At 42.2% G+C, this 23,947-nt stretch overlaps 1 protein-coding gene across 7 annotated transcripts in view; it reads left to right on the top strand.

Annotated features, from left to right (window-relative positions):
* Positions 1-23,947, top strand: part of KIF21A (kinesin family member 21A) — a 139,790-nt gene that overhangs the window by 75,315 nt on the left and 40,528 nt on the right. For all 7 annotated transcript variants that reach the window (XR_010790323.1, XM_066591909.1, XM_066591911.1 and 4 more), the window contains 8 exons: positions 46-245; positions 10,278-10,385; positions 11,577-11,645; positions 11,739-11,941; positions 17,282-17,429; positions 21,125-21,319; positions 21,559-21,660; positions 23,149-23,314. Coding sequence is in view for 6 of the 7 variants with exons in the window: in XM_066591909.1 (XP_066448006.1) it covers positions 46-245; positions 10,278-10,385; positions 11,577-11,645; positions 11,739-11,941; positions 17,282-17,429; positions 21,125-21,319; positions 21,559-21,660; positions 23,149-23,314 (1,191 nt within the window). In the remaining variant the exon portion in view is untranslated. The remainder of the gene's footprint in view (positions 1-45; positions 246-10,277; positions 10,386-11,576; positions 11,646-11,738; positions 11,942-17,281; positions 17,430-21,124; positions 21,320-21,558; positions 21,661-23,148; positions 23,315-23,947) is intronic.

Raw genomic sequence — 23,947 nt, 5'->3', positions numbered from 1 at the left:
TGCCATCATCCTGCTTATCATTCATTACTAGAAAATCTGTTTTAGGCTCAATGGAAACGTGTACAGAAGAGAAAACCAAAAAGATAAAGACAGAGTATGAGAAAAAATTACATACTATGAATAAGGAACTCCAAAAACTGCAAGCGGCACAAAAGGAACATGCTCGTTTGTTGAAAAACCAGTCACAGTATGAAAAACAAATGAAGAAACTGCAGCAGGAGGTTGTGGAAATGAAGAAAACAAAGGTACATTGAAAGCGTGATTGCAGTTATTATACTTAACCCCTCAACGCTCCAGGATGTACATTTATGTCATGGAGGTTTGGGGTTTCTTTGGAGTGGGATTGGGGGTCGATCCCACTCCATACTATGCAGGTGATCAATTTTTAAGCCATTTTAATATTTAAAAAATTAGCAGGTAATAGACATTTAATCCCTCCCTTTTTGCCTCATTTATAATAAGAAGAAAAAACCTATTTGGTATCACAGTGTCCAAAAAAGTCTGATCTATCAGAGTAACACATTATTTACTCCCCATGGTGAACATTGTCAGAAAAAAAAACAACACTAGAATTGGGCTACTGTTGTTTTGTTTTTTTTGGTCACCCCATCTCCAAGAAAAAATGTAATAAGGAGCAATAAAGTCATATGTGATCCAAAATTGTACCAATAGAAACGACTGGAGGTCCGGTAAAAAATAAGCACAACTGTGTCGATGGAAAAATAAGTTATGGCGTCAGAAAATTATTGCATATATTTTTTAAATATTTTAAGGCTGCATGTCTATGGACGTGACAGAATATTGCTAGTGACCTGTCAGTGCTCCCCCACTAGCGATATTCCGCAGGCAGGAGCACTGACAGGTCCCCACAGTGAGCCTATCTGATAGATAGACTCACTGCGGCAAATCGCAGCATGCTGCCATTTGAATTCTGCGAGCGGGAAATTGCTATGATTCTCCGCTCATGAATGTCTGGCTGCGCTTTCCATAGTTAACCCTTTCCAAACCACTGTCTAACGTCTGAAGACGTGATTGAAGGCTGTACAGCTCCGATGACGGAAGATGTCTGGCAGGGTATTCTTACTGTATATTACTGGCCGCTCTGTTGTTGGGGGCCTCTGCAGCATGTCCCATACTGCAGTACTGGCTCTAGCCAGCAGATGGCGCCATTATATAATGGCAGAAAGAGAAAGCCCCCTAGGAAATCCTGAATCCACAATTGGATTGCAAAGGGTTAAGTCTATGGGAAGCATTCACTGCGTTACCCGCGGCCGGATTATCGCAGTGACATATCGCCAGTGGACAGGAGGCCTAAAAGTGGCACAGCAAAAAAAGAACCATGTAAATTTGGTATCATAGTAATCGTACTGACTCATGTTATCGTGTCATTTTTGCTGCAGTGTGTACACCATAAAAACAAGATGCCTTCACACCTCGCCCACTCCCAAGATTGCAGAATTTCAGTTTTTTTCCATTTCACTCCACTTAAATGTTTTTTTTAAAGCTTTTCAGTACATTATATGGTACATTAGAGGTTAATATCATATGAAAGATGGCAATATGCCATAATGCTTGAAGCAAATGTGTAGCTTTTGTGATGCCCATAAATATCTGGTAGATGTTAAATCCACCTGTCTCTAGAACAATGGGTCCACAGCCCTGCTTTATATGAACTTGTCCACATCGAGGCTTTGAGAGGTGGACAAAATTTATGGACCATGTAGTTTCCATAACTTCCATAGAAGTGAATGGGAATTATGTAAACAACCAAAAGCAGCTGCCTGACACTGGTTGTTCCAGTTAAGCTTACAGTTAACTAAAATTCCTAAGTCCTTTTCCATATCAGTTTTGCACAGTGGTTTCCCATTTAGTGTGTAATAGTGACATGTAAAGTTACGCACATGGGCTGGGAAATACATTTATCAGTGCTAAACCTCATTTGCCACTTTTCTGCCCAATCCCCCAACCTATCCAGGTCCATTTACAACCACATTCTGTCCTCTCATGTTAATTACTTTACATAATTTCGTATCATCTGAAAATACTGTTATTTTACTGTCCAATCCTACCAGGTAATTTACAAGTATTTTAAAAACGGGGACCAATACTGAGCACTGTTGCACCCCAGCTGTAATGGTGATGCAATCTGAGTATGTATCATTAACTTGTGAAAGGCAGAATGAGCGTGGTGCAGCCCGTTTGGTTGCTTTCATACAATTTGGTGCAAAATGCTGTATATTTATGGCATATAGATGGCATGGGCTGAGCTTCTGAGCTTGCACCATCCCCGGTGGGAAAATAGAGTAATTGAAAGTCAGGGTCCCACTGCAATGGTTGAGATTTGTGACTCCTAAAAAGAAACTGGGGTAAAAATACTCATGACCCTCCTCAGTGAATACATTAAGGGGTGTAGTTTTTAAAATGGGGTCATTTATGGGGGTATCTATCATTCTGACACCTATGAGGCTTTGCAATCTTGGCTTGGTGTAAGAAAACAAAATGTTCCTAAAAATTTTAATTACAAATATTAAAATCGTACCTCTCCTAAATTGTTTAAAAAAACACTAAGGTTTTTCAAATATTTGTTGTAAAATAACAAATGAGCACTTACTCACCTCTCCTCGCTCCCCCCGTTCGTTTGCTGGCTCCATTGTCTCTATGACATCACTCCGCATGCTGAGCCCATCTACAAACAAGCTGCAGCAGCTAATGACAGCGCTCAGCAATCATGGCTGAGCGTCGGTACTGGCTGCTGCAGCATGTTTACGGGACATCACCACTGACTGTAAACGGACAATGGAGACTGAGGATGAATGGGAACCGGTGACAAGTGTTTCCCTTAATTTGGACAACCCCTTGAAGTACCAAACTAGGTCATGTCCTTAAAGGGGTTTTCTGAGAAACCCAAACATTGGTGGCAATGGGTGGGACAGAGCATGTAATAAAACCGTTGTCACTGGTCACTGCTCCAGTCCTCTATTTACATCAGCTGCAGCTGTGACGTGGGTTGTTTACCCATGTGGCCACTGCAGCCAATGGGAGGCCAGCAGGGAAGTCATCAGTGATGTCCCGTAAACCTACCACAAAGCTTCTACATTGTAGCCCCGTATGGCAGGTTTACAGGTTGTCATCTGTCAGAAGCCATGGCAGCAGATGACCGAAACAGTAGTCTGGCACTATGGTGAGTATGTTACTTTTATACAGTTTTGGTCTTGGGGTGGTGTGTGGGAGGGGCAAACTATATTAAAGTAATAACTTGGAAAGACCCGCTTTAAAAAGTTAATAAACAGACGTTTTATTACATTTATGTCAGTAACTTGTTTCCCTTTCTCATTGGGTGTTGTTTAAATGATATAGGACTGTTGTTATCTGTATGCTGTCACCACAAAGAATAGAAGGATTGCCACCACAACAAATACAATAAACATCTCTTAGTGAAGAGAAGCAGTGTTGTATTCATTTCCCCATTCCTGCTGCTACCTATTAGTCAAAGTGTCCTTCTAGCAAAGGGAGTGCCCTGATTGTTAGGTATTGGGCAATCGCTGTAAATACAATTCCCTTGTTTATCAATTTTCCTTTAAATCTCAGTATAGTAGGACCGCACACATCCCACAATGACAAATGTTCTAATATCATCCGTCCTATATGCAAATGAATACCTAAGCACTCAGCCAAGTATGACATTTATTTTTGTGCCTTTTTTATCTGATGCATGCAGTATTCTGCAGCTACTCTGCTAGGTGGGATGTTTCATTGTTAATGATGCGTGCCTGGGAGAGACTGTCTGTCCTGCACTATGCAAGTACTGTTTTCATGTCCAACCTTAATCCTGAGATTTTCATCTCACCTGTCAATTACATTTCTATATGCCTGCAATGTCAGTTTTGTAATTATCCCCCAAAAAAACTGTATTTGGTTAAATTTCCTTAGGAGCGTAACATTTTTTTATTAGTAATTTTTCAAACCAAGTTATAGTAGGCTTTACTTCTGAAAGTATTACAAACAAAAAGACTTGCGCTCCAGGAATTGCTTATTAGATCTTTTTTATATTTATTTTTTTAAAGGAACATTTATTTAGCCAAAAGACAAATATACAGTAACAGCAGACATCATAAAGAATGCACACCTTGCTGATACATTACAGTACATGAGAACGCTTATTAGGTCTTTACGAGTCTTTTCATAGAGAACATTTCACAATCCAAGCTTTGACACAGAAATGAATGACATGGCAATGTTTAGATCTAGTGTTCAATACGAAGTAAAAATTGCTGTATTAAATCTTGTTTAAATTCACTTTGTACCATTCGTAGGAAATACAGGGACATTAAAGAGGTTATCCAGGACTTTAAAATTGATCTATTTTTATGATGGGCCATCAGTATTCTATCTGTTGTGGGTCTGACTCCTGTCATCTTTTAGCAACCAGCTGTTTAAAAGGCATTATTTACTAGACACAGCTCTGTGCTTTTTAGTAGACGCTGCACCTGGTATTGCACTTGGCTATAAAAAAAAAATAAATAAAAATTTTTGTGAGCGCGTGTCAGCGGGTAAGCGTTTGCGCGAGAGCGGCAGCGAGTGAGCGGTTGCAGCAGCGTGTGAGCAGTTGAGGGGTCGCAGCAGCGGGTGAGGGGTCGCAGCAGCGGGTGAGGGGTCGCAGCAGCGGGTGAGGGGTCGCAGCAGCGGGTGAGGGGTCGCAGCAGCGGGTGAGGGGTCGCAGCAGCGGGTGAGGGGTCGCAGCAGCGGGTGAGGGGTCGCAGCAGCGGGTGAGGGGTCGCAGCAGCGGGTGAGGGGTCGCAGCAGCGGGTGAGGGGTCGCAGCAGCGGTTGAAGCAGCGGGTGAGCGGTTATAGCAGGGTGTGAGCGGTCGCAGCAGCGGGTGAGCGGTCGCAGCAGCGGTTGAAGCAGCGGGTGAGCGGTTGCAGCAGCGGGTCAGCGGTTATAGCAGGGTGTGAGAGGTTGCAGCAGCAGGTCAGCGGTTGCAGCAGCGGGTCAGCGGTTGAGCGGTTGCAGCAGCGTGTGAGCGGAGTGTGAACAAGTCTATCTTCACTACTTCCACAAGTAAATTGTAGATCCCCATTAGGATGAGCTCCATGCCTGGCAATGTCATCCAGTGTGCTACTTGTGCAATGTATGCGGTCCTTGATCAGCCGATCGAGGGTGCATACTGTTGCGCAAGATGCGTGCACGTCACACATTTAGAAGCCCAAATTCTGGATCTAAATGGGCAACTGGCAACACTGAGAGCCATTGACATCATGGAAAGGAGTTTGCTGCTCACTGAGCAGGCACTCGCTGGGGTAGAGGCGGGGGCGGACGGTAGTACGGAAGAGCAGGGGGAGCAGGCAGTCAGCTGGGTGACAGAAAGAAGGAGGGATAGAGGGAAGAGAACCAGGGAGGCTAGTCCTGAACTGGCACAACCCAACAAATTGGCAAGATTGGCAGATGAGGGGGATGCCATTACAGAGCCAGCACCGCTGCAGCACGACACGCCCTCTGAACGCCAGGGGGATGACTGCTCCAGTGAGACGGGGACGGGGAGCGCAGGGCAGGCTAGACAGGTTCTAGTGGTCGGGGACTCAATTATTAGGGGGACAGAGAGGGCAATCTGCCATAAAGACCGGGATCGTCGAACGGTGTGTTGTCTTCCTGGCGCTCGAGTTCGACACATCGCGGATCTGATTGACAGATTACTGGGAGGGGCTGGTGAGGATCCAGCAGTCATGGTGCACGTTGGCACCAATGAACAAGTTAGAGGTCAATGGAGGGCCCTCAAAAATGATTTCAGGGACTTAGGGTCCAAGCTCAGGGCGAGGACCTCCAGGGTAGTTTTCTCGGAAATACTACCTGTACCTAAAGCCACACTAGAAAGGCAGCAGGACCTTAGGGAGGTAAACAAGTGGCTCCGGAGTTGGTGTAAGAAGGAGGGATTTGGGTTCCTGGAGAACTGGGCTGACTTTGCGGTCGGCTACAGGCTCTACCGTAGGGACGGGCTGCATCTAAATGGGGAGGGTGCAGCTGTGCTGGGGGAAAAGATGGCTAGAAGGCTGGAGGAGTGTTTAAACTAGGGACTGGGGGGAGGGCAAAATGAGAAATAGTGGGGTAGCCAGTGTAATTAGCGATCTGGGTCCAAGCAAAGGGAATGGGGGACGAGCAGGGGGTGGGGTTAGTACAGTTAGAACTGATAGATCAGCCATAAGTACGAATAGCAACAAAACAAATTTAAAAAACAAAAAAAATGATATAAATTGTATGATCACGAATGCACGAAGTCTGATCGGTAAAGTGGGCGAGCTTGAAGCAAGAATGACTGATAAAAGTTATGATATAGTCGGAATTACTGAAACATGGCTTGATGATAAGTGCGATTGGGCGGTGAATTTGCAGGGGTACAATCTCTTCAGAAGAGACCGAAGGAACCAGAAAGGGGGAGGGGTATGTCTGTACGTCAAATCGAACTTGAAGCCGAGGCTACGGGAGGATATAGGGGTAGGAGACGAACAGGTGGAATCTCTGTGGGTAGAAATACAGGGAGGAAAAAATAACAAAATCCTGATAGGGGTCTTCTATCGACCACCAAAAGCAACAGAAGAAACTGAAGACTTACTACTAAGGCAGATAGATGAGGTGTCAAAACGAAACGAAGTAATTATCATGGGGGACTTTAATTACCCAGATATAACATGGGAGAACGAAACCTGCAAATCTCACAGGGGTGATAAGTTCTTGAGAGTAATTAAAGACAATTACCTGAACCAACTTGTGCAGGAACCAACAAGAGGGAGAGCCATTCTGGACCTAGTACTAACTAACAAACCGGAACGTATAAGGGGGGTGCAGGTTGAGGGGCACTTGGGGAACAGCGACCACAATATAATCAACTTCCAGCTGTCAATCAATAGGAAGCCTTATCAGGGAGAGACAAAGAAACTAAACTTTAGTAAAGCAAAATTTGATGAGCTTAGAACTACTATCGGTAACATTAATTGGGACAACATCCTCAAAAATATCAGTACGGAGGAAAAATGGGAAAAGTTCAAAAGGATCCTAATCACCTCATGTGAGCAGTTCATTCCCTTTAAAAATAAAAGAAACTCAGCTAAAAGGAAACCAATGTGGCTCGACAAGACGGTACGAGGGGCAATAAACGAAAAGAAGAAAGCGTTCAAACTACTAAAGCAACAAGGCAGCGAAGAAGCGCTAAAATCATACAGGGAAAAAACAAAATATGCAAAGATACGATCAAAACTGCCAAGGAGGAAGCAGAAAGACGGATCGCAAAAGAGAGCAGAAACAACCCGAAGCTATTTTTCAACTACATAAACAGCAAAAGGATTTGCAGGGAGAGCGCTGGCCCTTTAAAAAACAATGCAGGAGAAATCATTGATGATGACGAAGGGAAAGCAAATCTACTAAACAGCTTCTTCTCAAGTGTGTTCACCAAAGAAAAGGAAATGCCACACGAGATGCAGGGGAATAAAACGAACCCCTCACAAAATATCTCATACCTAACGCAGGAGGAGGTGCGGAAGCGTCTAAAGAAAACTAAAATTGATAAATCACCGGGCCCAGATGGATTACACCCAAGGATACTAAAGGAACTAAGTGACGAGATAGCTAGGCTGCTATACCTAATATTTCTAGACACTATCAAGACCGGAGTAGTACCATTGGACTGGCGCATTGCCAACGTGGTTCCAATTTACAAAAAAGGGAGCAAAAGTGAGCCTGGTAACTACAGGCCAGTAAGTCTCACTTCAGTAACGGGAAAAATTTTCGAGGGGATTCTGAGAGACGCCATCGATGAGTACCTCAAGGAGATTAAGGGAATAACTCCTCACCAGCATGGATTCATGAAGGGTCGCTCATGTCAGACAAATCTGATCAGTTTCTACGATGAAGTAAGCTCTAAGCTGGACCAGGGAGAATCTATTGATCTTGTATATCTGGACTTCTCTAAAGCCTTTGACACCGTGCCACATAATAGGCTAATATACAAAATGAGGCAGCTCGGACTGGGCGAAAACGTGTGTAAGTGGGTAAAAAATTGGCTCAACGAAAGAAAGCAGAGGGTGGTAATAAATGGTTCGTACTCTGATTGGACCACAGTCGCTAGCGGGGTGCCACAGGGTTCAGTATTAGGCCCCACTCTGTTCAACATATTTATTAATGACCTGATAGAGGGGCTGCACAGCAAAATATCAATATTTGCAGATGACACAAAATTATACAATATAATTAATGCAACGGAAGACAATGTGCGGCTACAAACGGACCTGGATAAGATGGGGGCTTGGGCAGAAAAATGGCAAATGAAGTTCAATGTTGAAAAATGTAAGACTATGCACATGGGTAGGAGGAACGGATGTCACAAATATTCACTTAATGGGGTACCGCTGGGGAAAAGTGATATGGAAAAGGATCTAGGGGTATTAGTGGATAATAGACTAAACTGGAGTAACCAATGCCAGTCAGCTGCTGCAAAGGCAAATAAAGTCTTGGGGTGCATTAAAAGAGGTATAGGGGCGAAGGACGAGAACATTATCCTTCCACTATATAAGGCACTTGTCAGGCCTCACATGGAATACTGCGTACAATTCTGGACACCGGTGCTCAGGAAAGATGTCACAGTGCTTGAAGGGGTTCAAAGAAGGGCAACTAAACTAATACATGGAATGACGGGACTGGAATACCCAGAGAGGCTATCCAAATTGGGACTATTTACTCCAAATAACCATGTATAAGTACATGAGGGGACAACACATGGATCTCTCCCGTGATCTGTTTACACCCAGGACCACAAAGGTAACAAGAGGACATCCGCTACGATTAGAGGAAAGTAGGTTTCATCACCAACACAGAAAGGGGTTCTTTACTGTAAGAGCAGTTAGACTGTGGAACTCTCTACCGGAGGAAGTGGTGATGGCAAAATCGATAGAGGAGTTTAAAAGGGGACTTGATCTCTTTCTGGAGAAGAAGTATATTACAGGATATAAATATTAGGTTAAGTGTCAATCCTGGTATACAGGCAGGTAGGAACTATTAGGGGTTGATCCAGGGAACAGTCTGATTGCCATTAGGGAGTCGGGAAGGAATTTTTCCCCCAAAAGGGCTAATTGGCTTCTGGCCTTGGGGTTTTTTGCCTTCCTCTGGATCAACACAGTAGGATAGACAGGCTGGACTAGATGGACAATGTCTTCATTCGGCCTTACATACTATGTTACTATAGTTTTTTTATTTTATTTTTTTATCCCATTCAAGTGAATGTAACTGAGCTGCAATACCAGACAAATTTACTATTCAAAATACAGAACTGAGCCTGGTAACTGTGCCGCTTCAAACAGCCAGTTTCGAGTCAAAGCCCAACCACTCTAATATTAATGGCCCACCCATCAATTTTGAAGTGTACTTATACTGAAAAGTAAAGTGAAAGTCTAAGATTTTGTGTGTGTATATGAGGAATACTATATTTAGCTATTATATAAGTTGTATCCTTCCTTTTTGCACCAGTGTTTACCTCCATATGCTCCATTTCAAATTCTCAGCTGTTGCAGCGCATCAGTGTGAGTCTGTTTCTCCCCTTCCCCCTCTACGTCTATGGGCAGCATGAGTCCTCACCCTCTTCTATTTCCTGTTCCCTGTCTTATGCCTCTTACGAGAAATGGACATCATGTAACAGGCATTGGGCAGCATATAGAGATGAGCGAACGTACTCGGTAAGGCCGATTTCGCAATCGAGCACCGCGATTTTCAAGTACTTCACTACTCGGGTGAAAAGATTCGGGGGTTGCCGGGGGGCGTGGCGTGGTGGAGTGGGGGGTAGCAGCGCGGAACAGGGGGGAGCTCTCTCTCCCTCTCCCCCCCCCCCCCCCCCCCCCACTCCCCTCTGCAACCCCCCGCTCACCCACGGCGCCCCCCGAATCTTTTCACCCGAGTAGCGAAGTACTCGAAAATCGCGGTGCTCGATTGCGAAATCGGCCTTACCGAGTACGTTCGCTCATCTCTAGCAGCACATTATATGGAAGGGAGACCCCTAGTGGCCAGCACTCAAGAAGATATTTTTTTTCAGTACAAAAATAACATTTTAAGTAAAATGATTTGCACTGTTGCCAGTTAAATTGGCTACCATGTAAAATAAAGTTGTCTGAAAGTGAAGTGACCATTTAAAGAAGCAGATAATTCCTTTAACAAATAATCAGAAATTGTTGATGTTTAACACATGCAATCATTTCCCAAGGCTGATATTTACAGGAATTGCTTTGAATTATTTGTGTTCAGGTGCGGTTAATGAAACAAATGAAGGAAGAGCAAGAAAGGGCAAGAATGGTAGACTCTCGCAGAACCCGTGAAATTACACAGCTAAAAAAAGATCAGCGAAAGCGAGAGGTGTGTATATTCTGAAAATTAATCTGTAATTACTTTTAGAGAATCTACTGATATTACAGCCACCACAGTCTGTTTTTCCTCTTCTCTTACTGATCAGGAAAGATTCTTGAAACTTTAACATGAAAGTTTTTTACTTTAAAAGTATTCTTTGCTTAAACATTTATGGCTTGTCCACAGGACATACTATAAATGTCTGATAGATGCGGGCCCTGCTCCTATATGGAGAATGAGGGTCCTCCTGACCCACCCCCTGGAAATGCAGCATCCAGTTGGGAAATGAATGGAGATGTCATCAGGCATGTGTGCGACTCTTCATTTACTTTCATGGCCTTTACTCAAATAGCCAAGATCAGCCATACTCAGCGGTTTCCGATTATCACATAGAAATGAATGAAGAGAGCCACAATGATGTAATGATTTTACAGTAGGTGAAGGAAGAGGGTCAGACACATACGCCGCCACCTTTCTATTAATTCTTCACATGGACGCAGTCACCGTCTCGCTAGGTGGGATGGGAGATCTATGAATTAAATGTCTAAGGTGAGAAGACCCCCTCAGACTTTGTAGCTTAGAACAGTGTTCCTCAACTCCAGTCCTCGGGGACCCCCCCAACAGGTCATGTTTTCAGGATTTCCTCAGTATTGCACAGGTGATGTCATTATTGTCAGTGCCTCAGACATTGTCACAGATGTTCTTACTATAGGATAACCTGTTGGTGGTCCCTGAGGACTAGAGTTGGGGACCCCTGGCTTAGAAAGTAACTAAAAATGACTAAAGGAGACCATATGTAGGTAAAATGCATCATTTGCCTGAATGTCCACAAGGTAATATATCATAAACTGATACAGATTGCAAATACACTAGGCAAATCTGTAGATACACTGTAATAGAGCAAAGTCCCTTATTCAGGACCCTCATGTACCAGCTAGAGCAGAGTGGCTATGTAGAAGGTCTTTTGCTTTGTATAACCTAACATGTCCTTCATTACACAAATAGCCCATTGAACCGTGTAATATTCTGTTTCTGGGGTTGCCGGGTGTTCTGTAATCAATTTACCATTTGACATGATGGGTCGGATGCAATGTGTTTGTCTCTCACATGAATACTTGCAGGAAGCACTCCAACAAAGAATCATATAAAGTTGCTAATATATAACAGTGAGAATCACACCAAGTCTATATTATATTTTAGAGTCAGATGAGGACTCTCGAAGCCCAGAAAAGGCAACAAGAAGTTGTTCTGCGGAGAAAAACTGAAGAGGTAAAACCATTTATAATTTATATCTGTCTTTCAGTTTTCACTTAATTTCATGGATTGTTAACTTGCTTTATCACCACAATTTCACGTAAACAGGTTACAGCCCTTCGGCGACAAGTAAAACCAATGTCTGAGAGAGTGGCTGGGAGGGTTGTAAGTCGTAAAATAAGCCTCCCAGAACCAGTTTCAGAACATGTTATTGAAGAGCATGACTCAGCCCGACTACCAGGACAGCAAAGACATAAAATCCCTATCGCAAGAGTACAACCTGCAACTTCTAATGCTTACAATGGCACCAGGTACATCACTGATACTTTTCAATTACAGTATTGATGAAAAGGAGCTCTGTTGTCTCGGCACATCCTAATGATATGTTATTCTTGACGATAGATGATTGGCTACCTGCGAAGTCTACCAGTGCCAAATATTATGATATTTTAACGAAAATATGTATATTATGCATTTTTTTGTTTTCCAACATGGCAGATATTGTATATTAAGCATGCATATTTTTATATGTCCGTTGTAATACTTCAAGAGATCACAGTTGACTGATGCAATGGATTCTGTGATGGGTATTCGCAGATCATACATGGTGGATGGTAAGGGTGGCATGTTGACTATCTTTAACACTGCAGTTCAGTATTGTTACGACATGCATGGCAAATCTATCTGATAGTTGCCTATTGAGATCGCTTCTGACTTCATTGTGAAGTTGAGGAAGGGTGTGCCCGGTCCTGCTGGAAGATGAAACCTCGGATTTCCTGTTCTAGCTGTGGCTGAAGTCCTATCTGTAGCCTGTCCAGATACGAAAACCCTGGGATTTTTTCCCTTATGGGGAAAAAAAAACAGGCCATACACTTTCCTACAGGTTATAGATAAAGATGAGTGAGCACGCTCGGATAAAGCAGTTCCTCGAGCGAGCATCGCTCTTCTAGAGTAACTACTTACTGGTCTGAGCGTGCTCGGGGGCGGGGGCTAGCGTAGGGGGAGAGTGAGAGAGATCTCTCTCTCTACCCCCCGCTGCCTGCCGCTCACCTCCGCCGCCCCCCTGAGCACGCTCGGACCAGTAAGCAGTTGCTCGAGAAGCTGCTTTATCCGAGCGTGCTCACTCATCTCTAGTTACAGCAAAACACATTCACCCTTGGGGAGTCGCACATACGCTCCACGTAGACCGGTGGGTTTTCTCTCCCCCAGATCTGACATTGTTTGCTAATTGTGCCCGAAAGGTAGAAGGCAGCTTCATCACTAAACACTAGAGATTCTATCAGTTTCCATTACAGTTTGCATGCTCTTGCAGAAAGAACGTCGCTTCGCTTTGTTGTCCGGTTTCAGGGCCGGTAACCATTGCAATCAATAGGGATAACATCACAAACATTTGCGCAAAATCTCCCACACAATCGGCTGTGGGATGTCCAACTCTCTGCTTTCTCTGAGGACTCTGTGTGAAACTTGCCTGGACACACTCCATTGTTTCCACGCTTACTGGTGAACGGCCGGATGATTTTTGCTTTCAGAAGCAACCTTTTTCCTTAAAATTGGATTACCACTTACAAATTGTGTGGTGGATCTTTACCAGACGTTGTTGGAAAATGATATTGCACACTAATAACAGACTGGTAGACATTAAAATCAAGGACAAGAAAACGCTCTCCTGTCTGTTGGCAGTCATTTTGTCTCATATCCAACTAGTGACGACTACGGCAGAATAAAACTTTTTGGGCCTCATTTAGCAAAATTGTCTAATAGTAAACCGTGCTGGTTGCTCATACCAACCAATCACAGCGCAACTTTCATTTTTCCTGAGTAGCGTAAGAAATAAAAGCTTCTCTACGATTGGTTGCTATCGGCAACAACCATCTTACTGTTAGATAGTTTTACTAAATTGAAATCTTTGAGTTTCTGTTTCCATTGATATAAAATGTATGTATCTGAGTTTCATATCGGGAAGATCATTTGTAATAACCCTGTATACTTTGTTTCCATTCTTCATCATTTTCAATGTGTCGGCTTCCGGTCAGCTGATGGAAACTTTCTTATTTTTAAATTGTAAGGCATAAAATGTGTCTTCATCATGTTCAAATAACAGAGGTATAGTAGAGCAATCTCCAAATACCTCGGTGAGCAGGACATGATTTGCACATGTATATATTATGGAATTTTCCAGCAAGCAGAAATTTATATCCAGATGACATAAGAAGGCTGTACTGTGGAAAGTTGTACAGCTTTCCATGATGCAATAAATACAGTTACGTTTATTTAGATAAATTGGAAACGCCATTTAACCCTTTCCCACTGTAGTCCTTTTTTGTTCTCTGTCTTCCATTCCCTGTTTGAAGAAATCCTAACCAGCTTTTTCATTTTTCCAGCATCATAACCACATGAACACTGTTTTCTGAGGGATGCGTTATATTTTTCATTAAGTATAATGATTCCATTTGTGTACGGTACATTTTGGTATCCTTCATTACGTACATATGGAGGTTATATGGGTACATAAGGTATCATATCTACAAGATTACTGAGTTTCTCTTGCTGGGAGCGATCACATATTTTTCATTGGTACCATTCAACATGGCTTATAACATATTGTAAACTTCCCAAAAATTTTTTAAGGCCTCCATCACACAGGTGTTTGCAGAAACGCAGCGTCTTTCAACGCTGCATTTACTGCAGATTCTGCCCGCTTTCAGCAGCGTTGGCATTCTGTATGCCAGCGTTTTGGCTGCGTTTTCAGCACAGCTGAAAGTGCAGCCAAGGCTGCTGATAAAAGAAGGGAATCAATACTCACCTAGCTGGAGAAGTTGCTGTCCCCTGCGCAGCTGTCAGGGCCTCGTGAAGCTGGCCAATTGGCTCAGCCAGCTGTCACTTAACGGTGCTTAGCCAATCAGAGCAAGAAGAGTCAACAATGGATGCGTCCAATCACAGCCATTCAATGAATGAATGGCTGTGATTGGATGCATCCAGTGCTGGCTGTGATTCGCTGAGTGAGCTGTCAATCAATGGCGCTCAGACAATTGGAGAAATCTCTCGTTGGGGGCAGGGATTTCAAATCCCCATCACCAGAGAAAAAGTTCCCCTGCCGGCTGACAAGTCCTGAGAGCGCCGCCGGGGACAGCAACATCACCTGTAAGTTGAGTATTTTTTATTTTTTTTGACTCAGGCAGTGTAGCTATGGCGTTTAGCCCTGCCAAAAGCGCAGTACCAAGTTGTGCCGCGTTTTCGGCAGAGCTAAAACAGCTGCCCATTAATTTCAATGGGCAACACAGGGCTGAAAGTGGCCAAAAATAGGACATGCAACGCTGTCAAAGCGCAGTGTTGAAGACACTATGTTTTCAGCCTTGTGTGAGCAGCCCCATTGAAATGAAAGGGAGCGTTGTACAGTGTTTAGTGCGGTGATGAAAACGCAGCACTAAACGCCGTACAAAAACGCCTGTGTGAGGGAGGCCTAAGCGAGGTGAAATGGAAAAATAATACGCAGCTTCAGCATTTTGAGGTGGGGTGTTTTTACGGCATTCATGATGCTGTTAAAATGAAAGCTTATCTTTATTCTGTGATTCAATTTGATTATGGGAAGTCTGAATTTCTGTAGTTTTTTTTCTTACGTTGTACTACTTTAAAAAAAAACTTTTTTTTTTTAAAAGAGACATTTTCACTATCTTTCGACCCACATATGTTTTTTTAATTTTTCTGTTGATGGGCCACTGTGAAGGCTTGTTTTTGCAGGATGAGCAGTAACTTTTATTAGCACCAATTTGGGGCACATACAATTTTTTGATCAGTTTTTATTCATTGTTTTTCTTGGTGCGGGGAGACCAAAAGAGCCTACAGTTCTGGCATTCTATATACTTATATATTTCTTTTAACAGTGTTCACCTTATAGGATAAATTGATATTTTAATAAACTTAGACTTTTTTATAAATGTGCTAATACCAAATTTTGTTAACGCTCTGTTCCCGAGCCATCTCTATACAGTGACACCTGACTTTCTCCATACATGTACAGCGCTCGTCGGAAATATGTTAAAGGGGTTTTCACTTAATGGATATTTATTACCAATAAGAATAGGTGATAAATATCTGATCACTAGAAGGAGGATCTAAAACTCCCTGTATTTTTTCACTGCACGATTCCAGTAAGAAGTTTAAATTGAGCAGTGGTCAAGCCTGCCCCCTGCTGCTCTAATCTATGTCTATGGGACTGACAGGGATAGCGAAGCACAGTGATTGGCTTTCTGTGGCCCCATAGGTATTGAATAGAGCAGTAGTGTGCAGGTTTGACTGCTGTTCTTTTTTAACTTGTATTAGGGGGGAAGCGAACAGAGGTGATGGGGATCCCTGTTTTGGTGATAAGTTGGTTCCCAGCAAGCCGATATTAATCGCCTAACCTGTAGACAGGTGATAATTTACAATTGTAGGGGCAAAACCTTTTAAAGAAATCAAAGTTTTAAAAGAAAAGCTAAAATTTCAGCTTTACATACAACATACATAGAATAAAGGGGAAACCATTATGGTGGTTGTCTCATTAGATACAACACCTTTCAGAGTTACGTGCCATGGTAAATGGTTTAATTATGCCCAATTTACATAATGTTAGCAGTTGTGCTGCACGTACATTAGAGATTTTCTTTTAAGGCAGTCTGTCAGCAGTTTTGAAAGGAGTATAAACCCACGTGTGTGTATGCCTTTCATTAACAGCAGGACTTGGAAGATGAATTTTAATTGCAGCACGCAGCGCTCCCGCAAGTGGCTTGTAGACAGCCACCCTCTCCATGAAGTGCTCTTGGCCGGTTGTAGCGGTCTCCTGCGTGGAGCAGCTCAAAGCAAACAGCCATGTGAACCTCAAGGAGTAGGAGCGCTTCCAGAGCGAGCACTTGTTGCAATAAACATTTTGCTTTTATCTTCCGGAGTGCTGTTGATCCTAAAGGCATACACACCGGTATGTTAAAACCGAATACCAACGTCCCTACCCAGCGCTGTCAGCAGGTTCAAAACTGCTGACAGACTCCCTTTAAAGTTCTAGGCTTTTTTTCCCTTTGCTGGATGCTTTGTGATTGAGGCAATTACAGTTTTGCCGTGAGTATCACGGGAACAAAGTAAAGGTCTTGTGTAAATACACTTTTATTATCTTATGAAGTATCAGGCTCATCGCAAGAATTAGATCAGTTCTTTTCAGTTCAGTCATGAAAAAATACTTCAACCCACTGCATATTATGTTATTGTTTTCAGATTTTGCCCTTTTAGGCGCGTTCTGAAAGTTCTGTACAGCAGCAAAAATAATCTCCTTAATAACCTGAGTTCAGGAATCATGGGTATTTTATTTTTAATTACATGTGCTAACTGCAGAATTATCATTTTAATGAAGGTACAGTAGTTATTGCAAAATGTTCTCAATCCCCAGCTGAGAACAGTAGATGTGGGAGGATGGATAGCAAGATCACAGCAGCGTGGGATAATTACAATACGTTAAGCTTAATTAAGATTTAGCTTTGCATACTTTAGCTCTCCTGTGTTTGTGTTTTTATGAATTTATTTTTTTCCCCTCATTTTGCATTTTAGATAGTCAAATGCCATAGCCATGGACTATTGTATATCACAAAACTGATTTCTGATTCACATGTACATTCTTTTATTGGCAGAAAAAAACATCAAAGAAGGGGATCTAACGCTTACACTTCAAAGGCGGCCAGACAGAAATGGCAGTCACTAGAAAGGAGGATCACGGACATTGTAATGCAAAGAATGACTATCTCCAATATGGAATCTGACATGAACCGGCTACTGAAGGTAAAATAAGAATGTTAATTTATACAAGGATGACTATTGTAAATTGAGATAACTATAAAAAAACTAGTAATGGTTTTGAAAGCCTTCAACATGCCATCACAAAAAGAAGTTAGAAAAAAACTTCTGGCAACTTGTGAATCACCTTCTGTGTAGACAACCGTCACTGTCCCCCTGTTAAAAGGACACTGGTGCTGTTAGGGGAGCTGGAGGATGTATCTTTTATACTTGCCTGCTCCCCAGTTTCCGCAATGTTCCCCTGTAAAGTCTGTCAGCAGCCTGAAAATTTGAGTCTTCTCAGGCCACCATGCGCACACTCCCATTCAAGTCTATAGGAAAGCGCACGGAGAGCAGTCTGAAAAGGGTCAAATTTTCAGACCACTGGTGGACTTTGCAGGGTAACACCGTGGAAACTTGGCAACGAGCAAGTGTAAAAGATATATCCTTCATCTCTCCATCAACTTGCCTAACAGGACCATAACTTTAGTTTGTGGTGCTATTGGGAGTTGACAGTGTCCCTTTAATGCATACCTGTTGATGAGTTTTTAAAAACAGCTGTGGTATGAATACGTGAGAAGTAGCACTGTTTATGGCTATTATATGACTTGTATCCTGTATTTTCACCAATTTTACATTCTGCAAGCTGTAGCTGTAATTTTTACATAGCTTTGAGAACGTCGCTTCCTCCTCCTACATCCTTCTCATCTCCTCCCCTCTTTCCTCTATAGATTTCTATGGGCAGCATGAGTTGTTACCCTTCTTCACTTGTGAAATCTGTCTCTAATAAAACACATGACAGCAGGAGTGGACAGTAAATTAGAAGGAAGGGAGACCCCTAGTGGCCAGCACTTCAGAGGGATCTTTCAGTACAAAAATGTTTTAAGCAAATTAAGTGATTTGCACTTTTGCTAGTTATCAAAAGGGATATCATATAAGCACAAGTTGCTTAAAAGTGTAGTGACCATTTAAGTATAACCAGTGTTAAAAAATAAAATGGAGCCACCAGTTCTTGCACAAGTAGATGGCAGTAAATTACATGAAGTATTGGTAGATAGCAGTATACTACATATTGTCCAAGGAGATTGTAATACAGTACACATGGCACAGGTAGCAATCAGCATACACTACATGTGGCGCAGGTAGAGAGCAGCAGCCAACATGTAACACTGTATTAAAAAGCAGCACCTCACTCTAGATAGCCAGGCAGTTCATTCACTTCATTGGTACAGTATTCAAGGAGTTTACTTGTTTGTAGATTAGATCAATCATTGCTTTAAATAGTTTATGTTCACTTTGTGCAGCAGAGAGTTCTGTGCTAGATATACAAGGGGTAGACAAAAATATGGAAACGTCAGATGAAATGCATGCCTTAAGTTACATGGGATTATACATCATATTTCACAGAAAAGTTTACCTATATCAAAAGGGCAGCTCAGTGCTAATGATTAAAATCTCATGCGGATCCCTCCTAATGGTCTGGGATCCATACATGTGTACTATAGCAGAGTTAGTAGGCGGTGCTGTAGTTGTTGCATAATGCAATGATCTGTATAACAACGCCAACATGTTTAAGAGCCAGCGTTCTGCGCAGTTGTGAGGGAATTGTGGCAGAGCTGACAGAAATCCAACGTGATCAAATTGTTGGGGCCCGTATGGTGGGTGCCTCTGTAACAAAGGCAGCGGAAGTGTTTGCTGTATCATGAGAAACAGTATCTAAGGTTGTGACTGCATACAGTAAGATTGGAAAAACTGCATCCAACAAACACCAGCGTGGACGGAAATGTGTGAGTGACAGGGACAGACGATCAGTGCATAGGGTTGGGATGAAAAAGAAGCAGACTACAGCTTTGGTGTTTCCATATTTTTGTCTACCCCCTGTAAGTTTACTGCATGTAAATCTGGTTAACATATTAGTACAAGCTTAAGGAAACTGGTTTGTGAACAAGCCAGGTGATGTAAAAGAAGGTGGCATTGTTTTGGCAAGTAATCCTGCACTGCTCAGTAATGGCCCATTTACACGTAACTATAATCGCTCAAAATTCGTTCAAACGAACGAAGTTGAGCGACAATCGTTCAGTGTAAATGCGAAAAAATCACTGTTTGTTCGCGGTTGCTTGTCACTGACTGCAATCGGCAAAAAAACTATCGCTGGATCGCTGGCGTCTTGCGTTTAAACACTCAAAGCTTCATATAGAGAGGGTGAAGTGCTGAGCGAGAGGCCAGTGATGTCTCTCAGTCCAAACACTCTGCACGAGCGCTGACGACCTTAGCCGTCAAAGAATTACCGTATTTTTCGCTCTATAAGACGCACTTTTTTTCCCTCCAAAGTGGGGAGAAAAGGTCAGTGCGTCCTATAGAGCGAATGTGCAGCCTGCATACAAAGCCAACACAGCAGGAGAGCAGAGCGGCCTGCCCAACAGCTGATTAGTGAAGGCAGGGGAGTAGCAGGGAGCTCAGCTGTTTTACGTGCGGCCGGTGGCTCCTGCTATGAAGCTCACAGATAGTGTGATAATGATCGCTCCATAGCAGACCCCAGCGCTCATAAAACAGCTGATTGGTGGGGGCGGGGGAGCAGCAGGGAGCTCAACACTTGGTCAGGCAGCCAGCGGCTCCTGCTATGGAGCCCACAGACAGCGTGCAAACGATCGCTCCATATCAGAGCCCAGTGCCCATAAAACAGCTGATTACTAAGAGGAACTGCTCTCCCCCCCCTTGGACTTATCAATCAGCTGTAGTTAAAGACAGCTCTCACATCTGCCGGCTACATAACAGGGGGAAGGGGAGAAAGAGCTGCCTGTATGTTATATACATTTCTGCCTAGTTATGCACAGATATATACTCCATACATAACCATAATGAGACATGCCATGCAGAGCTCCTGGAAAGTTGGGTGACAACTAACGGAATCCTCATCACATTGTCACCCAGCTCTTCCAGGATCCTGAATGCCAACTGCAGAGTTATGCAAGCATTTATAGCACATACATAACTAGTCAAACATGGCATTCAGGGCCCCTGAAAAGCTTGGTGACAAGTAGAAAGATAACCATTACATTTACACTCAGCTTTCCTGGATGCTTAATGGCAGGTTGATCTGGTGGTATACACTTCATTCCGAGGTGGTACTACTGCTCTTTATTCCTAATGTAATACCTCCCTCACTGCTTGGTCTGGGGGAGTTCAAAATCATTTTTTCCCCATTTTCCTTCTCTAAAACCTAGGTGCGTCTAATCATCAGGTGCGTCTTATAGAGCAAAAAATATTAGCTGGAGTTGCACTTTAATGTTTTCTGGTTTCCTCTGATGGAATTTTCTTCTATTTTGACAAGAAAAACCTTAATTATAGTCTGTATGAATTTATTCAGCTGTTGAGCTCAGATGGATTTGCTTTGCGCTCCCTGTAAATAAGATAAAAGAAGCTTCGCAGCGGCAAAGTCATCTCACTTATTAATAATGTATCTCTTTATGTGAAATTTCCTTGTTTGTAAATTTTGTTTTGCCTTGCTTTTAAACTATGAATCAGTTTTGTAGGAGTTCTAAGAATGAGATGCCATTAAACACAATGCTGGTGTATTTAGTATGGATAGGTTTAGGTCTGTATTAACTATTGCTCAGTGTGCAACCATATGCTTGTATTTCTTTACATCTGGAAGGACGGTTGATCTATTTTCACTTTTATTGTTTTATCTTCTATCGCAGCAAAGGGAGGAGCTCACAAAGAGGAAAGAAAGAGTTCTTCGAAAACGGGACCGGATTATGAAGGAAACGGGTGATCTTGACAAAAACCTTAACCCTCTGAATGAAGAAATTGAGTCACTGAGTGCAAATATTGACTACATTAATGACAGTATATCCGACTGTCAGGCCAGTATTATGCAGATGGAAGAGGCTAAAGTAAGCTATTAAATAGTTTTTTAACCTTCTCTTTTGCTACTTTTCTTTTTTTGCCTCATCTTCTGTCTAACTACTTGTTTCCTTTTTTCTTTGTCACAGAGGGGGCATATTATTCTTTCATAACCATGTAAAGTGCAATCAGTATAGAAAAAATCCCCGTGCTCCGGAACCCATAGGAATCGATAGATCTTTCATAACCATGTTTTTACCTAAATAATTTTAGTGCCTTTCTTTTGTAGGAAGAAGGAGACACATTGGATGTTACTGCCGTTATTAGTTCTTGCACTTTAACAGAGGCACGATACCTGCTTGATCATTTTCTTTCCATGGCTGTTAGCAAGGTAACCCTTTTCTATTTTTTCTTAAGAACTTTTGAAATCTGCATCATATCAAGTACCAAGATATCTTAAGTGTGTTGCCAGGGTAATGTTTCTCAATCCAAAAAATAACAATGTGTGTGCTTGTGATCCAGGGTATCCTCGCACTTACATGATATTATTGCTGTATACCACACCTTTTTTTAAAATACTAGTAGGTGTACCAGTTGCAAATTTGGCTTCAATGTAGAAATAGCCTAACTATGGTTTTGATTTAGAGGAACGTGAATGTATCGGTGATGGGTAAATGCTGTGTCCATTAGAGAGGTTTTTTTTGTTTTTATTTCTTTCATTTAACTTTTAAATAAATGAAAACCTGGATAGGCTGGAGTGCCTCATAATCATCTCTTGTGTATCGCACATAGGAAAGAAACAAGGAAAAATGTAGATCTCATATAATCTGGCCAAGTGCTGCAATATCTGCACTTTTTGGATTGGGTATGAGTTTGGTACATTAGATCCATACAGAACACTACTAAGATTCCTCTGCAGTATTGAAAACTTTTTTTTCACTTTACGTGAACATAGAAATATTAGGATCACCATAATTACTACATTAATCACATTTAATGGTACTTTAAAGAGAACTGGTGACATCCACACAGTACCATACTCTGTTATGCTGCTGTTAGAGGACATGACGCAGACAGGTGATGTATTTTTTTTATACTCACCTGCTCCTGCGATCCAGCGCTATGACCCTCTGAAGATCGTGTGGCTCAAGAAAATCTGACTCTTTTCAGAGTCTTATGTGCGCACTTCTCCCATAGACCGGTATAGTTCTTTTATCGTTTAACACTTTTTCATAATAAAAATACTTAGAAAAATAGAAATATTATGCGGTAGCCCCACAGGCTTTTTTTTTTTTTTTTTTTAAATAAATCTGCATAAGCACTTGTTTTTTGCAGGACATTTACTTTTCATTGGTGCCATTTTGATGTGCATGTACATTCTTAATCACTTTATTAATCACTCTATTAATAATTATTTTTCATTCTTTTTTTATGGCTTTCACCATGTGGCATAAATAGTATGATTTTATGGTATCTGTCAGGGGCTAATAGGCTTTGTTTGCGTCACAGTAGACACTGACAGACTGTAAGAGAGTCTTCTCCCGCTGCCAAGCTCCTTCGATGGCGGTATTGATTGCAGCATATAATGGGTTAAATGGCCAAGATCAGAGCTAGTTCAAATTCAGGCCTCTGCAGTAGGATGTCCTGATGTCATCGGCTCAGCTCTTTAGCCCACACCATCACTTCGCCATATTTACAGTTCTGAGAAAAGATAGAAAGTCTTTCTTTACCCAATTAATACCTAAATATTCTAAAAATCATTGGCCACCGAATCATATAACAACCTTTTTTTAACGCTCTTCTAAATGTAGAAGGTAAGAGATGACATTTATGTTTGGTTGCCATCCAGTATTCTGATGATCCTTTTTTCTGCTTCTAGGGTCTCCAGACTGCCCAGAGAGAGGCACAAATCAAAGTTCTAGAAGGGCGCCTAAAACAAATTGAGATTACAAGTGCCACACAAAATCAGCTTTTATTCCATATGTTAAAGGAAAAGGCAGAGCTCAATCCTGAACTTGATGCCCTCTTGGGCCATGCTTTACAAGGTCGGTTCTTGGCTTAGACATTTACTCCTTCTGCATGTTAGTTTTTCGGCATGTGTAGAAATGTACAAACTATCTTGACATGGTCTAATTGAATAAATGCTGTAAATGATTACACAATGAGGTGAACACATACGGTATATGTCCAAGTCAAGGCCTCTTTGTTGTAGCTATAGATGATCAGACAGCAATCCTGTTATTTCAAAGAGAAGGTACTGGAGTTATTTTTTGCAGTTTATAGGTGCGTTGACACATAGCTAATTTGCTGCAGATCTACAGCCTTTTTTTACCCTTTCAACTGAATTGGTTAAATCTGCTGCAAATCTGCACTAAATCCATGAGAGAATCCACAGAAAATCAGCTTTGTGTGAGCGCCCCCTGCAGGGGCTTTTTTTTTTGTACAGAAAAGTTAATTTATCCCATCAGTTGGTGTATGGGAGCACTTTATAAAAAAAGGAATGGCATCAAATATCCTGTATTTGACCGATGAATGTTCCACCCTCTCCAGTGCAGCTGCTCCAATCATCACCACTCCAGTCCTGGAAACTCTAGCAGCAGTCATCATTCATGTGCCACTAGTGCCAAGGTGCCACATGCAGTACATGTCAGTTAGGGACCGTCAGCAGTCACGTGAAT

This window comes from Eleutherodactylus coqui, chromosome 2 (genome assembly GCF_035609145.1).
Source record: "Eleutherodactylus coqui strain aEleCoq1 chromosome 2, aEleCoq1.hap1, whole genome shotgun sequence".
NCBI classification, from domain to species: domain Eukaryota; kingdom Metazoa; phylum Chordata; class Amphibia; order Anura; family Eleutherodactylidae; genus Eleutherodactylus; species Eleutherodactylus coqui.
The sequence above is the reverse complement of the archived record's forward strand: the minus strand, read 5'-3'. Positions and strand labels throughout refer to the sequence as shown.